General features: G+C 41.2%; 1 protein-coding gene across 1 annotated transcript in view; it reads right to left on the minus strand.

Annotated features, from left to right (window-relative positions):
* The window catches only part of LOC146649775 (uncharacterized), a 67476-nt gene extending 52288 nt beyond the window's left edge, over positions 1-15188 (minus strand). The window contains exons 1-3 of the mRNA XM_085387554.1: positions 14943-15188; positions 10050-10115; positions 3474-3660 (exon numbers count right to left, since the gene is read on the minus strand). Coding sequence (XP_085243680.1) covers positions 3474-3660; positions 10050-10115; positions 14943-15092 — 403 coding nt within the window. The 5' untranslated portion in view covers positions 15093-15188. The remainder of the gene's footprint in view (positions 1-3473; positions 3661-10049; positions 10116-14942) is intronic.
* Positions 15189-19036: the final 3848 nt, after the last annotated feature.

Raw genomic sequence — 19036 nt, forward strand, 5'->3', positions numbered from 1 at the left:
CTTGTTTCCCTGCTGAGTGGATCGGCCTGCTAACAAAGGCTGCAAGAAATCACCCCACTGGAGCAGCTGCCTGTTTCCCAACTCCATATTCACAACAAGCATCAGACCTGAGGGCAGGGGACCTTTTATCTAAACACTTACAACAGTATACACTGGAGGCGTCCTGCAAGCTGTTTGTGGCAACAAGTGTGTGGAAAACATCACAAGCTCTGTTTGTTTCTGTAAGAACTGAGAGATTCAGACGTCACTCTGCTTTTACAATAACATCAAAGATATATATAAAATGAAAGAGAGAAGGGTCGGTTCAAAAAGTGGCATATGAATCAGATATGAAAGATGAAAAGAAAAGAATAAAACTTAAATGTGCAGAAGATTGCTTAAAGATAAACAAAAATACCAACTTTCTGGAACCAATTAAAAGTTTGAATGTTTCTTTTTCAAAGTATGATGAAGAAAGACGCACAGAAAAAAGAAGACAAATGAATCAAACCTGCAACTGCATGTACAGCTGTGTGCAGTATATGTGTACGGTATATCAATAAGAAACACTAAGCAGCGCTTAAAGGTGACAGACTCAAATAAATGACACACAATTTAAATAAGTAAATTAAAAAAAACATATCTGTCAGGTGGAATTAGTGAGTACACCCCTACCGCTTTCACAGTTTAAAATCTCAGACCATCCTGTCGTGGTCCTTGGTGTATTCCAATTTACTATTATGTATTTTTCCCATCCATCGCCCTTCTTTTGCTTATTTGGGAACCAGATGCACAAACCACCCCAACTAGCTCCTTTTGATGTGGAAGAGTAGCGGCTTTAGACTGTTTTTTTTTTTTTTTTTTTTTTAAATTTTGGTTGTAATCTTTGAATTTTGATGTTTGTGTGATAAGTTTATAGCTTTCAGAGTTTTCTTTACTTTCTTCTCAAGTATGAGTATAGAGTTTAACTTGAAACACAAACCCGGCCATTCCTAATGATAATAGAGAATTACTAACACGTTACAAAATGCTACAAATGAAGAGATCGGCTCACAGCAAAACGGATGGTGAGCAACAGGATGAATCGTCCTGTTGCTGACTATTTTGTCTCAGCAGCACATTGGCTCAGACAAAACAGGAACATGTTGTCATGTCAGTTTGGCCAGCCGTAGCTTTAGGTTCAACCAAAGAGACATGAGCCCACTCCTGAAGAGCTTCTGTGACTCTGTGGTGGCGTCAGCGATCTTTTACGTTGTGGTCTGCTGGGACAGCAGCATCTCTGCTGGGGATGAACAGGCTGATCCGGAGGGCCAATATATTGGATTTTTATTTCTTTTTCTGATGCAACATGTGCAATTTTGACATACTATTTTATTTCGTTCTATTTTGTTTTATTCTATTGTATTTCTTAATTTTTGCTCCTTTCAGCTTTGTACTGTCCACTTTCTGCTATGACCAACCAAATTTCCCACTTGTGGGACTAATAAAGGGTCATCTTATCTTATCTTATCTTATCTTATCTCATCTTATCTTATCTTATCTTATCTTATCTTATCTTATCTTATCTTATCACACAGAAACCCCTCTAAAAAACAACTGGCTTCATTTTCTACATATTTTCAATAATCATACAATACAATCAAACATATATTTACACATATACAAATATCTCAACAACACAAATGCTATAATCAATTGCACATATTTAGAAATACCTTGACTAAACTCCACTAACCTGTCAGCTCTCAAGCAGCTGCTAACAACAAAGAAAAAGCGAGAACCTAAATTCAGACACAGAATTTACAAGACAAATAATTATAAGTTTTGAAAAGTTCTGATTCTTTCGAACAGAGGTAGGTCCATCTTTAATCCTTCATCTTCCATAATCTGTCAACTAAACTCCATAAAGACACAATAAATGTGTCTGCCTTTTCATTTAGCTTAATAATTAATCTGGTTTACAAAAAAAAAGGATTAAAAAGAAGTCTTAACAGTTGACCTTTAACTAAACCAAACTTTTCTTTAATTAATATCATAATAAAAAAAAATAAAGCTCTAGACAGTCAGTGAATTTCAGTGTTACTATCTTAGCTGAACAGCAGCTCTGAACAGAGTAACACTAATATCACAAAACGTCACCCAGTCCATTAAAATGCAAATGATGTGTAAAAATCTGTGACATATATGAGCTGAACTTTGATCTCTGATGTGAGGTTTGATCCCCGATCCCCCGCTAAGCCCGAATATGGATGTTATGTTTGAAATCTTCATTTTTAAGTACAGAGACGTAGTGAATACACAAGACTGGAAGTAAACATAAATTCTCTCTTGTATAAGGGCTAAAGTAGTAAAATGAACTTGTGTAAGTAAAACTGTTAATGGGGAATGAAAACGAACACAGCAAATCACAGAAAACACAAAAAACAAGATTCGCTTGTTTTAACCAACAAACAAGATGATTTAAAGACATTCGATATACAAAATAAACTAAATGAGGCGGTTTTGTGAACTTTGTGGCATCGGATAAATTACTATGTTTCACTGTGACACTTAATATCCACAAAATGTGTTTTAATGCCCACATTCAGTCCAAACCTGAACCCACTTCCTTTCTCTTCCTACCACAGCTATTATCCCCTCTCTCCGGCTCTTCTTTCCACATTTCCTTTCATAGCTCCAAGATTCTCTTCCACAAACTTCAAATCCATACAACACCGCCCATTTCCTCTCACTCCTCCTTTTTTTTTGTTGACTGCTGTGAGGGTGTGTGTGTAGTAGTAGTAGTGGTGGTGGTGGTGGCGCTGCAGGGGTGGAGGGTGTCAGACAATCTGCTCTTGTTTCCTGGGGGTCTGTCGCCAAGAGGAGTCAGCACAGGGGGATAAAGAGAACGCGCTGGAAAGCACATTTCTGCACTGCCTCCTCTTACAATGCCCTGCCATTCCCATCTGTTACACACACACACACACGTGCACATGAACTGGTGTGTACGTGCGTGTGTTGATGTGCATATGAATGACATGTGTCAGAGTGCAAAGCCATGGCATTGGGCGCAGCACGTTTCTTCAGAGAGGAGGGTTAAAGACGATTGTGAGGGAGCCGACCACCATATGGCAGAATAATTAGTATTAGACCCCGATCCTAAGAAATGCCCCCTCCTCTGCTGTACACACACATTCACACACATTCAGCTGAGCATTCTGGGAGTGGTGCCCTGCTGAGGTGTGTGGTGGGAGAAATGCCTTCACATCAGAGGCTGGGCTCTGAAAGGAGCGGTAGGTCTCCCAGCACCAGGCTTTTCACTCCAGGAGACCACCAGAAGGGCGGCGCTGTGGGTACGTCCTTGCTAGAGAGGATAGATTTGGAGTTAAGCAAACACAACTACACACACAGCTAACGACAAGCTTGATGGCTGCTAGCTTTTGCTACTGAGCAGGCCTGTGGAGATAAAGGAGTCAGCAGTGAAAGGTCCAGATGTTTCATTAATAACCCCTCACCCTGAAGCATTTGGCTCTTTGGGGCAGTGGAAGCGTGTGTGTTCTGGACCTTTCCGTGAGAAGAAGGACGCTGCTGTGTGAACTTGGAGCTCCGGTAATAGGGAGGGCAGAAGTCTTTAGGACGAGCCTTCATGTGAGACAGGAAGCGTGGACACAGAGAGGTGCAGAAAGCTGGACGACCGTGGGCCTGCAGGAGGAAACAAAACAAACAAACAAAAAAAACCATTTGAAATGCTCTTATTCTTAAAATAAATGTAAAAACAGAATAAATAAAGTGAAAAATCAACTCTATCTGTAAGTGAATTTTGAAGATTAGGTAAATGGAGAACCAACAAATAAAAAATAAAGCAAAAAGATACAACAACAATGTAAAATAACTGTAATTTTTTAAAGTATATTGAATGATGTAAATACATCCTATTGAATAAAAATAATAAAAGTAATAAAATATAATAAAAAATAAAAATAAACTAAAAAAATGACACATGTAAACAACATAAATACTAAAAAAGAGGGGAAAATGCTTACAACATTAAGCACTCAACACAATAAAAAGCACATTACAGATCATTAAAAAATGACTAAAATAAAAAATGTTATATTATTTGATCAAATTAAAATCAAATCAAATTAACTAAATAAAGGCGGCTATTTAAAAGCACATAGTAACTACATAACAAATTAAAAAACTACTTAAACTTATTTGGAAAATAAAAAAATATACTAATTCAAATAAAATGAACTAATATCTAAACATTGTGTAAAAGCATAAATAACATGATTAAAAAATAATTTTGAGGAAATAATAAATAAAATTAAAAGATTAAAAAAGAAAAGAAAATAGACAAAAAATTGATTACATTTCAAAAATATTAAACATAACTTTAAAAGAAAATACCCATCATATTTAAATATATAACCTCATTGAAAAACATAAATGATTATATTTATTAAAAACATATATTTGTATATTAATAATCTAATAAGGTACCAATTTATAAAAAGGTTGAAAACATATGCACAAAAATTCTGATTTAATAAATAAAATAATATTTTCCTTCAACTTTATTTGGTACAACAACTGTTATTTGTCACTAAACTAGCAGCAAATGTATCAGTATACAAACTTTAAGCTGTTACAAAATAAAAGCCTGAAAGAGAAAACCTGCTGTAGGGTGTGCTGTATATGGAGATGGGGAGATTCAAATGATGCATGGTACCACCACTGCCCCCTTGTGTTGACAAAACAGATCAGCACACAAAGCAACTCCTGCTTCCTCCTCTTTACCCGGCTCCTTCATGACAAGAGGAGGCAGAAAATTATGGCGAGGGTGATAAAACTCTAGAGTAAACTGTTAGGGAGACACAGGAGATAAAAGCCGGTCAATATTGAAGGAGGGACGGCATGCCAACCACAGAAATCCAAGCCCAGCATACAGCCTTGGTGCCAGTGAGTCATTCAGTCGCTCTCCGGCCCTCAGAGAGCAAACAGTCGTAATAAATGGCCCGTGGACGCAGGGTTTTTATTTGACTTGGATTTCAGCTCCTTCTACAACAAAGTGCAGCTCCTTACTCTTTTATTATAGAATAAAAATAGTAAATGTACAGATCCAACATCTGTCTGAAAACAATAGCTCACACAGAAAGAGAAAGAGGGTGAAAGGTGGGGGCACTGTCTGTGACTCACACAGGGAGGATCAGCTTTTTAAATCCCTTTCTCTCAGATGCACAGGCTTTAAAGATTTACATTCTTGTGATGTAAAGAAGGCGAAGTGAGGTAGAAATGGCAGGACAAGAGGTGGCGATGGGGGCTGCTCTCCTCCACACTGCTTTTCCACCCTTTTGGCCTCCTTAATACCTGAAACTCAGGCCCTCAAAAGGCTGCGGAGGGCTTTCTTTGTAGGGCTGGTGTCATCAGGCTTGTGGCCTTCTGTGGGACAGGTCGGGGCATGAATATCAATGTAAGTCTACACCACTGCAGTCCACTCAAAAACTATATTAATGCAGCCAAATCTTCAAAAACACTTCTATTTAAATCCTACCTCATCACACCAATGCAGGAAGTCTAAATACTCAGTCCTCTACTTCATTAGTTATCTATGGACTGAATTTATATGATGGACTAAGGTCTTTCTACAACTTCCTGATGTCTTATCCTTATAATGACACCCACTGGTTTGTTGACATTTTCACCAAGGTAAATGTGTTAATGGAGTGCTACGTTATGTGATAATGCTAACTATCATTACTGGTTAGTCACACAGCAGGTAGGTTTCACTGTGGGTCAGCTGAATGAACTTGAATGATGGGATGAGCATCTGTAAAACATGGTGGAGTCTCAGTCATGGTTTGGGGCAGCATTAACCCAGAATCACATCAAGGATCCATCCAACGCATCTGGAAAAAAACATCCTAATGGCAAAAGCTTCATTATTCAGCATGACAGTGAGCCAAAACACACGGTATGCAGTAAAGGCATACCTGGATAGAAGAATTGGAGCAGTATCAGCCATGGATTGGCCTCCCCAGAGCCTCAACCTCAATGTTATTGAAGCAGTGTGAGATCATCTAAAGCATAGGTGTCAAACTCTGGCCTAATTACATTTGGCCCGCGAAGCCATACCAAATTACTATTAGAGCTGGCCTACTGGTATTATACAGCTAATATATATATTGTTTAGTATTAAGCTTTGCTTGTTCCATATTCAGTTTTCCAGCAAAACTTATTTGAGTCCACAAGAAGAGATTCATTCTTAAATCTGGAGGAAGATTTTTTTTCAATAAATATTAATGTTAGCCCACCATCTTTCTCATTGTCCACAGCTCTGTTGGGGCTGTGGACAATGAGAAACAACATTGGAACAAATGTTAGCGACTTTGTTCCAGTTTTGAATTTTGGCCCACTGTGCATTTGAGTTTGACACCCCTGATCTAAAGGCACCCAACATCCAGAGCTCTGAGTGTCCTTTAAGAAGCTTGAGAACTATTCCTGAGGACTACCTAAAGAAATTCCAAGAAAACTGCCTAAGTTAGTTCAGGCTGTGTTGAAAAATAAAGGTGGTCATACCAAATATTGACTTTCAAGCTTGTTAGAATAGTTCAACTCTGCACCTGTTTCCCATTTTCCAAAATAATGACTCCAGACTTGTGGACAGCATTATATGATTTATGGTATTTAATATTTGGCTTATAGGTTCCCTGTCCCATGTCACAGAGGAAGGCATTTCCAGCAGTGACAGTAGGTAGGACTGTAGTTTTTGCAGATGCCCATAACACTTGTGTGGGCTCCATCAGGGGCCCTACAGGCCCCCAGGAAACACGCTAACCTCCTGGCGTCAGGCAACCCACACGCTGTCCTCACACAGCCAGAGCTGGCTAATGTCATTACGGGCCTGTTTGCGGTCAACAGCTACATGATTGAGATGTACAAGTAGCGCTTCTAGATGAATGTAGGAAGTCTATTAGTTAGTCAGAGTCCCAGATGGCCTGCAGAGGACAGCCTTGCGTGTGCTCCTTCACCCCCCCCCCACCACCACCACCTCTAAACACACACACGCACACACACATATGTACACAGCATACAAGCATACATAAGCAGTTGTGCAGACACACATCCATGCACACACTTAATTATGCTGCCTCTGAGTGAACCCTCTGACAGGCGGACGACTACGAGCAAAGACAGAAGTGTGTCTATGTCCCAGCGTCTGCAGGAACAGAGAATTCTTCACAGAGCTGAAGCACAAGAAAGCCAGGCTTAGGCCCTAACAAGGTTAAACCCCTGAAAAAGAGTGACTTTTTAAATCATGGAGATTTGTGTTTCTGCGGGGTGTAATTAGCTTTGCTGTGGGGGAGGAGGGGAGAGGGTCGGGACTCTGGCAAGGGGGCCGGCGAGAGGCAAAGTGAGGGACGACGACAGTGGGGCACATTGTGGAGTCCGGCGGATTCTGGGGAGTAAATCTGATTATCAGCTCGTGTCAGAAGCCAGACTCAGATGCAGCTTAGCATTCAGAGCAACTTTCTACTTTCGATGGTGAGACAATGACCCTGATTTACGGGCCCACGCAGCCCCAGAGGGTCCGGCAGCTTTTACCCCGAAAACGCACAGATCCCAAAACAACTCAGCACAGCAAGGATGTGACGATACTGCCGCACAGTTTGTGCTCAGAGTCCTCTAAGGCCCTTGAAGTTCAGGTATAACTGAACAAAAGTTTTGGAACTATTTTTTACATCAGGGATTTATTAATTGGTTTTTCCTTCCTCTGATGTACAGTCACCAAAATGACTTAACACAGAGTAATTATTGATGAACGGTGATATGAACATTAATAGTAGTAGTATTTCCTCATAACCTTCTTTTATCTGTCTATGTTTACAACCTTTAATATTACAATAATGGACTTTACAGAGTTTGGGGAAAAATTTATTAACAGCATGTGCCTCAAAGTTTAGTAAATGACTCCATTAATACTTCCTTTATGGCCATGTGCTGACACAACTCCGACATTTTGGTGAAATTGTTTGGAAGCAGGTGTTGTTGAACTAATAAAGTTTCAGATGAACTAAATATGGTAAATTCTTTCTAACAATATTGCTCCTAAACTAAAAAACAAACAAACATACCACATTTTTATGTAAAAACCCTGTTATATATGAGTGCTCTGCCTCCATGTTTGGGCACCTGTGCAGCCCGACCTGCATCTCGTATCCTGGGTGAGAGTAGAGGAGCATCAATGTCTGGGTCAACAGCCTCTCTGTCTCTCTGCTTAGCTACCCTTGTTGTAAAAGTTGTCCCCCTGTATGACAGCGGGCAGTTGTTACCATCACAATGCCCTCATGATTTATTAGATATAACCAGAGCGGGCGCAGGAGATTGGAGAATGGCAGTGGGTGATGCCAGGCCTGATGAACTCTGTGAATGCAGAAGCGGTGAAAGCGGTTGAGGATGTAAATGAGGCTGTAAGGACCAGCGGGCCCCTTTGTCCGACGACTTTACTTGTTTGTTTAACCAGAGGCCGAGACAGGAAGCCAGCCCACACAACTGTGCTGTCCCCATGGCAACTCCACTGTTAATTGCGGCACATCCACTCCCGGACGCTTTTCAGCAGAGGGGAGAGGTGGGGAATCGTGAGTGTTGAAGAGAAAGAAGATGAAGAAGAAGAAGAATATGTGTGTGTGTGTGTGTTTTATGTTGCTTGTTAGAGGAAAAGCAAGGGTTCAAATTATAAAAAGCTTTCAGGAATTTGAAAAAAATTTAAATTGCCCTGTTCTCTGAGTGAAAACAGAGCTAAAACTTTAACATTTATTTGCTGATTTCATCCTTAAATGGATGATCCTCCATGCTCCATGTCGAATACCCCTTATGTCAGAGGCATACTCATTAACGGCCTTTGGTATCTGGACCAAAGTATAGATTCTGGATCCTGTACATTAACTTGCAATATATTTTTGTCGCTGAACAACACTTTTCATCTGATCTGTCTCAGATGTCACGATTCGTGTCTTTGTACAAACATTGAATACTGAACCATGACTTGGTTTGAGTGAGCCATCACTTTGGTGCTGACAGTTGGTTGCAAGCAGACATTGCTGACTCTGGTTGCCAAGAACCCTTCTAAATCTATTCACTACCTTTGCTTTGAAGTTAAGAAATCTTGAGTCCTAGCATCTATTTCACTGGAAGTTCCTGAATGTCACTGATTTTCTGAGGACTCTGGCTGCCACCTCACCACCGTCTGGACGCCCCATTAGGCAGAGAAAAGCCATGGTGCATCACGATGGTGCATCCCTGCGTTGCCTGAGCAAAATACGTGATGCAGACATGAAATATACTTCCTGTTATGCTATGACACATTAGATTCTGCTGTGAGCCATGGCAAAACCTACCCTTTTAACATTTTCTACGACTCCAACGACTTATCTTATATCTTTTAGGGCACCTGTAGTTAATTTGTTCTGGTCCGAATCAGTTGATGAGTTTGTAAACTTGCCGCTTTTCACCATGATTTGGATTCTTTTCACACAGAGAAAAATCCAAGTGAACCAAAATGTATCAGCACAAACCACGTCACAATGTTTAATCCGCTCAGATGTGTAATAACAGAGGATAAAAAACAGAAAGAAGATGCTGTGTTCTGAACTGTTGGAGAATGGAGACTTTATGTTCGTTTCATGGCTAGTTGCTAGCCTGTACAGACTTTTGTGCATCCATTGTTCCATACAAAGCATACAGGAAGTTTCTTAGCTCAAACTTGTAATGTACACCTGGTACTATGATCATATCGGCGTCAGATCATGTTGAAAACAAGTGCGATTACTGTGTTCACATCTGCATAAACGAACTGCTCCAAGGAGGGGAAATGAAGTTTGATTTAAATGGATTAAACAATTCAGGGGTTGAAACACCCTTAATCTAGTCTCACAAGAGCGCACTTATAAACAGGAGGTATTCATGATTTTATGGCAAGTTTGGAAAGCTAGAAGGATCACTTGTACAATCTCACAAAAACAACAGGTAAGAATACCAAAATCTGTTCAGGTTCTTTGTGGCTACGAAGTGTAAAATTGGGCACTCACAGTGTAGTGGCAGACTCCTCTGTCCCACAGGATAGCTTTGCTGACAAAAGAGACATAAATGGGTCTCTGCAAGAAAAAGAAAATAAGTCACATTTAACAGTATTGATTGCAGAAAGACGGCTTATTTAAGTACAGATCTATCAGATTGAGATTGATCAGTTGAAAGAGTTGAAATGCTTTTAACTCCACAGGCCTTGGGACTGAGAACAATGACTGAAGCATTTGAAAACACATAATGCCACACAGGGAGTGGGCTCTCTGGAGATATTTAAACCCCCTCTGTCTTGATTATTGAGCTGCTGTGAAACACCTCCAGGAGAAGCTGAGGACTCTGTGATGAAGTCTTCTCTCCCACACAACCAGCTTTCCAACATCTGCTCAGTGTACAGAACGTCTGCTCCTCATTTCTTCGAACATAAAGCTTCCTTGGGACAGTACGGTGGTCCTGTGGTCCCGATGTGTCGGTTTGACCCATGGAGCAAGAGGCACTGTGTTAACTCATCAATCACCCGGAGACACAACACCAGCCAATTCCCAGCAGCTCATCCATCTCTCTTTGCAGCTCCTGGCAGCTCCCAGAAGCACTGAGTCAGCTCCAGAGTTGATCCACTGCAGGGAGCAGGAGAGCAGACCCTCCCAGGCTTCACCCTTCATTCATGGGCTGTAACCCCAGACCAGAGTAGGTGACATGGGGCAAGAGTGGCACACGGAGGAGGAAGACAATGGAGGTTGATGCGTGCTTCCATTTCCTCTGCTGCGGAGCTCTCAAACAGCTTCAGTGCCACCATGAGAGGCTAGAGGGCAGCGTCAGGTCTGGCCCATTTTACCTCCTTTGTCTACCTACCTGTTGTATGCAACAAAGCACATTATGTATGATTACACACATTATGCCAGAAATACCTCACGAGCTCTTCGTCCTTAATAGACGCCTTAATTGCTGCCAAATAATGAACGGACGGGGAAAAACAACCGTTTTTTTCAGTAAATCACGGCACTTGTGGCCCAGTGACCTCATTGTCGCTAATTACGTTGAATGTGAAATCAAGTACATCATTTTCAGACAGCAGAGGATGGAGTGGCTGGGGGCTGGGGTGGCCTGTGATTAAAATGTAGAGAAATCAAATGAGCCGAAAGAGAAAACTGGGCAAAACAAAAAAGAGGCTGCAGTCACATAGCAGAAAAAAACATCGTGTTCAGTTTTTATTATTCAATAAATGCAATTAGAAAAAGATTTTAATTTCGGAATTGTTAGTTTTTTAAAAAATATGCGTCTCATTATGGATTTAACATTTTTTGGCAACGCTATGTCTGGATATGAACAGTGCTTGGAGGGTTTGTGATATAAGCCTAACTACAAAGCTGTGGTTAGACTAATGAACACATGAGAATAGGGAAAATGCAGTAAGAGGGTTAATTTGTTGAGAGTCCCCAGCAGGAAGAGACAAATGCTATCAGATGACACCTCTGAGATGAAGCCATCCACAACATGGGGTTAGTCATTAATATGTTGCTGTGTGGTTTGGATTAACCACTGTGAAAAAGTCCTGATCCTAAGCTCGGCCTGAGAGTGTCATTTAAAGGGTATGTGAGAGGTGGAATAATTTGCAGACACAAATGATTATACGGAAGTAAAACTTGACACAGAGAGTAACACTCACCAAAACTAAACAGGAAGAGAGACACAACTGAACAGGAACAAGAAAGACATAAAGACCTGCACAAAGACGAGGCTGAAGGAACAGAATGGGAATGCTAAAGGGAACCAATAAACCTAGAGTCACCTTTAACTAAACTAAGATCTAGAGAAAATAAGGAAACATTACAAAGCACCAGAAAATAACAAAACTCGCGAGCACAAGGAAATGCAAAATAACCCTATAACAGAAACTATGAAATGATAGAGAACATGAACTTCAGCACTTCTCAAAATCCAAAAGGAAACAATGAACTAACAGAGAACACAAAATGAAAGGTGATTCTTCTCTGAAGCCCATGTCCCTTGAAAGGCTCATTAAATCCTGCTATCCTGGTATATAAATGAGCTGTTAGTTAAATGTGCATTTGTCACATAAAGAAAACTTAATGTAAATTATAAATGTCAAAATAATGATCATACTAAAGTTGACTATTAGGCTTTTCCTCATGATCATATACTGTTTCAGTGTTCAGTCCAAATATTGGAAAACCAATCCTAGCAAGAGAGGAGCGGAGGCGCTGCACCAAACCCTCAGCAAGATAAAGAAGCTTCTTTTTTTAACTGTGAGTCATGTAAAGCTGCTCTAGCCAACAATAAAAATATGGATATCTCATTTAAGGATAACCCCTCACTCTGATATCATAATTAATGTTTTCTGCTGCCAGGTAAAAAAATCAAGCCTGGCCAAGAAAGGCAAATGTCATCAGATTACTGTTGCAAGTCTGAGGTAAAGACTACTTTACAAATTTACAGATAAAAGTTATGAATTTACATTTACTCAGCATTTTATCTTATAGCTCCATAAATCACTTTTTTTAACATCTCTGACGTGTGTTTTCCTGAAAGGTTTAAAAATTTCTGGAAATCACTTCCCAAACTCATCGATGAAAACATTTAGTCTTCATGTTATTCATTCCAAACAAAGAAGCAAACTCGTGACAAAAGAAAAAAAAGAAAGCCAGTGGTCTATTAGCTCAAACAGAATTTCATTACTCGCGGTCCTCGCTCTGCCTTTGATGTCACCGTTTGACCCATCATCACATAATCCCAACAGAGGGTTTGTCTAAAGTGATTGCTGCTCCTCTTTTCCTTGTTCAGTTCAGATGATGAGATTAGGGAGATTCCTGGCAGATGGGATTTCCACTGTGCGTGTGTCGACGCTCCACCTCACGGCACTTCCTGTCAGAACTGCTGAGCGTAGGGTGGCGTGGGCTGGCAAGTGGACAGGAAGTGTTGTGCTGTCGGTCTGAGCCAGCAGGGGGAAATATGGTCAAATATGGTTTGTCTTATCAATAATGAGTAGGTGGAAGCGGTTAGATCAAATTACCAATTTAGAACTAATCACCAAAGTGGTGGCTGGTATTTGCTTTATCCCCTCTCCCACTCTGCTTTGTCCTCTCTCTGGTGGTTCCTGTCGCCATCTGTCTGTCTTTCTCAGGGGAGCTCTTCCTTTTCTCCCCAGCACCACACTGGATGTTTTATTAACTCTGTTTTACCTGATTACACCCCGTCTGCGAGTCATTGTGCATTAATAGGCATTTAATCAGCATTTAATTAAGGGAGCAGGAATCGAACAGTGAGCTGGGCGCTCGTGAGGTCAGCACCAAGGACACAAATTACCCAGAACAATGCAGGTAGCTTACGGAAGTAAACAAGCTGCCATTAGGGTGGTGGTACATGTGCAAACCTTAGAATAAAAATCAGACTAAAGGTTTCTGGCACAATTTCTAGTAATATATTGGAAGTGTTGAAGGGTATTTTTCATGACAATCGTTTTTTTTACAAATGCAGAAATACTTTATGGTGTCAAGCTTTCAGTTTGGTATCAGTCTTTTCTTTTTCACACAGATTGCTAAAGCATGACTGGTCAATAACTTGAAGGCTACAAGTGGATGTCCAGATGAACAGAATCCACCTTTTGGCAGAAAGCTTCCAGTACAAAAAGTCTTGTCATATACAGATTCTGTATATTCATATTGAGTAATAGGAAAAAGAAAGTAGGCTTTAGGGATCAGGGCATGATAAAAAAAAAAATCTGGTCCTCAGCAGGCCTTATAATTAATTAAATACACCCTCAAATGAGTATAAATCTAAGTATACCCTAACTGCTTCCACTGGAATAATCTGATCTGAATAACTGATCATCAGCAAGTGTGAGCACCTCACATTTTGGCAGTTTTCCGGTGTGCGTTAACACAATATCAAGGAGACATCAGCAATGCTCTTAGGGAACTGTTGCTGCCCATTATGAATAATTGGGAAAGGTTATAAAGTCATTTAAAAACAATCTGAAGTCCATCATTCTTCAATGAAAAAGATTATTCACAAGTGGAAAACATGACAGTTTCCAATCTATTCAGGAAATTCACCCCAGGCTTAGAGCCTGAGTAACGCTGAGCACTGAGACAAAAGAGCTGCACAGTCCCTAAACTTAAAAAGCACACTCGAGGAACTCGACAAAGCAACACAACGGACGAGGCGATCCAGTCTAGAAGACAATCAAGTTAACGGCTGAGCTATCAATGCAAACAAAAGGCGAGAGTGACCACCTCAGCATGGCTTTGGCCAGGTTAGAGCCAGAGATAGAAAAGACGAGCAGCACACTGAAAGAGAAAGAGCCCGGGGTCAGCTATAATGAGCTGTGAATGTGAGCATCTGACCAATCCTGTTTAATGGACTTCATCCCTGGAAAGGTTTCTGTCCTGCCCTGCACCGGTGTTTTCGTGTGTTCACTTAGGGTCTGGGTCAGGAGGCTGAGAGGACTCTGTGACCCTGAAATGAGCTCTCGAAGTCAGCGGAGACCCCTGCTGATAGGACAGACCTCCTTTTATACTTTAATCTGCCAGCACGAGGGATCAATATGGTGACTATTGGTGTCAGGATTGTGTGCAGGAGTAAGTGGTCGAGCCATTTTAGACGTATCACGGGGGGTTGGCGCACCATGACAAAAGCACAGCCCGCTGCCACCACTGGCCACAATGACCGGTGGGACACTGGCACACCAGCAGCTAACCTACTTAACATTCATTAGTGTCAGAGAGGTGGACAGATGTGCCGGGTGTTACGGATCTTCCCTCTCATGTTCTCGCCATGGGGCTCATTCAGCAGCATTTGACGTGTCTTTCATTTGGGATTTCAGAGTTGTGGGCGGTGGCGGCAGTAGGCCACTACTGCTGGGTGGGCATGCATGGACTCACCCCATTGGAGCCATCAGCCGGCCAGGTGCTCGTGCAGACAGGATGCCTGGGCAGAACCAGTGGCCTCAGTGGATGCTTGAAATCCCGATTTCTGGAAGGTCTAATTTCCCAGCGAGCCTCCGAAACTTCTCTTCTCTCCACAGCAGACATGTCCAGGGAACTCTAGGCTTTCAGTTTACTCATTTTCTCTTTAAAAGGAGCCTGAAAACGTCTCCACTCGCCCAGAAGGTGTTTTATGCGTTTACACTTTGCAGTCAGAGCCTCTCTCTGTGGGAGGCTGAAAAAATGCAGCCTATTCAAATAGCTTATGGCTGTTAATAATTACCATCCAGCTAAACTAGTGCAACTCTCTCAGGCATGCTTCCTTGGTGAACACAATAACAGAGACACTGGGCACAAAGAGGCTATCTCCCTTCTCAGCTCACTACAAATTTTCAGGCAAATAATGTGACACAAAAACAGGCCTACAATAAACCAAAGCTTTCAATTAGGAAGTGAACAGCACTATAGCTGCACACACTGACAGAGGCCAGAGCAGAAACCAGGACCAGCTGGACAGAGAGGCAGCTTTTCAGTCCGACTCCAGACACAACACGGATCAGGTTCTGGGCTGCTACAAAGCAGCATAAATCTCCTGGCCTTAATTGCATTACAGGGCATATAGTGGAAAGCACTGTGGAAACAATGGACCCTATCAATTCCACAAATAAGAGTTCACCAGTGTGTGTGTGTTTGTAAGCCCGGAACAGCCTTCTATCTGTATTTGCAATCAAAGCTCATTATGTAGAGTGCGTCTTGTGCTTCGGGCTTTTCATCTTCAGGTTTGTTGTGCAGGAAAATCCTAGTAAACAATTTCTTGGTGTAATATTAACAAGGGGAGGTGGCCAAGGGAGAAGTAGTGAGTGTTTTCCATGGTGACCGGACCAAACATTTACAATAGTGACACCATCAGCCACCTCTGCACAACCAGTTTCTGCTGAAATAAAATAAATAAGTACGTAAAAAGAACAGCTTTTGCACCTGTTTTAGTTCCTCATTTTGTGACATTTGTTCTTTCATTCAGGGACTAAAATGAGTGCTTTATTTAAATGCTTTCAGAATAAGGATTTTGCTGTAACATAGTCTGAGCACAACTTGTAACATGAGCTAAAGCTTCTTGAGACCGTCTGAGATCAAGACCTCTCCTTTACATTTCCCTTCATAAAGCAACGCCTCCCTGAGATCCCTCTCTGTTCAGCCCTGTGGGGAACCTGCAGTGCACTTTGGGTAATCCACATCCCACAATACCAGCTGCTAAGACACTGTAATAAAATTACTCGTGTCAGAGGAAGCTGTAAGTATTTTTGTGGAATGTGTGGCTTTTCTACTAAAAGAAACTGCACATAAAACTGGTATTCTCGTGATCTGCTGTTTCATCTCTTTTCTCTCCTACAGACTTTATACAAGATGTTTTTATGTATAATTCAATGGTGAATATGATAATCAGTTATGTAAAACTACTTGTCCACTACTGAAAATGTAAATATTCTTCCATTCATCATTCTGGCCCACTTGAAAATTCTTTGCAGTATTGTTTGAATTCAGCCACATTAGAGGGTTTTCAAACATGAACGGCCTGTTTGAGGTCATGCCAAAAGATCTTGATCTGACTTAAGTCCATTCCTTGACTAGGCCACTCCAAAACCTTTGGGTTTTTTGAGACATTCACCAGTGGACTTGCTGGTGTTTTTCAGATCGTTGTTCTGGTAGATAACCAAAGCTTAATGGCATGAACTCATGGTCGGCTGTTCACCTTAAGAATTTTCTTGTTGAGAGCAGAATTCATGGTTTCATCAATTACAGCAAGTCGTCCTAAAGCAGCAAAGCAAAAAGTTCAGCTTTTGTCTCATCAGTCCATAGACTATGTTTTTGGCAAAACTGGGACAAGCCTTTATGTTCCTTTTGCTTAGCAGTGGTTTTCGTCATGGATCGCATTTTGCAGAGTGTCTTTCTTATTGTTGAATCATGAACTCTGACCTTAGTTGAGGCAAGTGAGGCCTGAAGTTCTTTAGATGTTGTTCTGGGTTCTTTTGTGACCTCCTAGATGAGTTGTTGATGAGCTCTTGGAGTAATTTTGGTAGGCACTCCTACGAAAGTTTGCCACTGTTCCAATTTTTCTCCATTTGTGGATAAAGGCTCTCAGCGTGGTTCACTGGAGGCCCAAAGCCTTAGAAATGTCTTTATAAGCCTTTCAAGACTGATAGATGTCAATGACTTTGTTTTCCAGCTTTTGCTTGATCTGCCAATGATTTTCAGGATTCAGTAAGTGGTTTGTCTCTCTGGTGGCAACCATACAGTAGAAGGAAGCCTACTGACTTAATAAGTAAAGCATCTGACTGTCAAAAATGTATTCGTTTTCTGGTATCTGACAATTATACCAGATACCCCCCCCACCTCTCGGAGCTACTACAACCATATACACCTCCCCGTTCCCTTAGGTCCGCCAATCAGCAGCTCCTTAAGGTACCAAAAACTAAGTATAAATCTAAAGGTGATCGTGCTTTTGCTGTAGTTGCTCCAAAGTTGTGGAATGATCTACCCTTGCATGTTAGGCAGGCCTCTTCTCTCTCTGAATTTAAAAGTCTTCTTAAAACATATTTATTCGCTGAAGCCTTTGGCATTGATTAGAGGGGTTGACTCAATTTGTTTTGACATGTTTCAATTTATTTTAGTTTTTTAGTTATTTATTTTATCTTATCTCATTTTAATTTTCTTTACTTATGCTTTTAGCATGTACAGCACTTTGTGAACTCTGGTTTTATGTTAAAGTGCTTTATAAATAAAGGTGGTATGGTATGGTATGGTAATTAGGTGAAATATCTCACATTTTATCCAAATACTACTCTACTTCCCAGAGCTACATGGAGCTACTGTAGCTAATTATAAATGCCTGCCATGTGGTGTTTGTTAAGTATATCATACTGTAGGATTTTAGAGCTTTTGATTTGCTGAAACCAGCTGATCCCGGTCCAAAATATATGCTCTGACAATGAAGCAAAAAACACTAAGCTGAAAAGAATAGTCATGTTTTCCACTAATAACATAAAAGTAATTTTTTTTTTCTAGTATGCTAAATAAAACTTAAAAGAAACGTGGGACTCTTAGGCTTTTAGAAGTACACACTTGACTTAACTTGGATTTTGCAGGACTGCAAAGGCATACACACACTCACACAAATAAACACATACATCAGCACACAAAGGCTGACAAAGACTCTCACAAAACACATAAAAATACCATTACAAGGGGCTTTCATGCTGTTCTAAGGAAAGCAGCCCTGCCCACTGCGTGCTGCCCTTTGTGGGCTGTGGGACCCAGAATCAAAGAGCGGTGACCTGCACAGGCTGTGGCCCGCAGGCCTGCAGGGAGTCCTGCACTGACTCCAAACCCTGGTTGCCACACCATGCTGAGATCCTCCTCTCCTCTCCCTCCCCCCTGGTTGGCTCCGTTATTTCCTCATCTCATCAATCTGTCAGCTAAGCCCTTTGACACCACAAAACAATATGGTCCCAGTATTTTTTAGTGTGTGCCCTCTCTTTCAATATGGTCCCAGTATTTCAAGATTAGTCAGCTCACCCACGAGGTCTGCTCCCCAGTGCCTCAGGATCCAGGGTGAGTCAGCATGACGGCCTGAAAAGCAGTTTGAATTTTCCAATTTTTCCTGCAAAACCAACACATTTGCAAGTTCCAAACAGATCATGGGCTCTGTCCTAACATGGAATGCATACATTTTATAGCCTTGTTTAAGCTGGCTCATGTTTGCGTTCTGAACACGGGTGTGTTTGAGGCTTTGTGCAGATATGGCACCCCTGCAAACTGATTTATGCCAATATAATTCGATTCACATAAGAAAAACTGCAATTGCAGAAAGATAAACTAAAACATAACGAGACATGTAGTGATCAAGCAGCTGGCAACAGTGGGGAGGAAGAAACCTCCAGCAGCACCAGGGAGGGTGGGCATCTGCCTCAACCAGGCGAGGTTAAACCAAAAACAGTAATAAGAGTAACCAGAAATCAGGACGGGGGAGAGGACAGACAGGAAGAAGCACAGAA

The sequence above is a fragment of the Rhamphochromis longiceps genome, linkage group LG17 (genome assembly GCF_057381845.1).
Source record: "Rhamphochromis longiceps isolate RC_006_pf linkage group LG17, R_longiceps_female_GT1.1, whole genome shotgun sequence".
NCBI lineage: Eukaryota > Metazoa > Chordata > Actinopteri > Cichliformes > Cichlidae > Rhamphochromis > Rhamphochromis longiceps.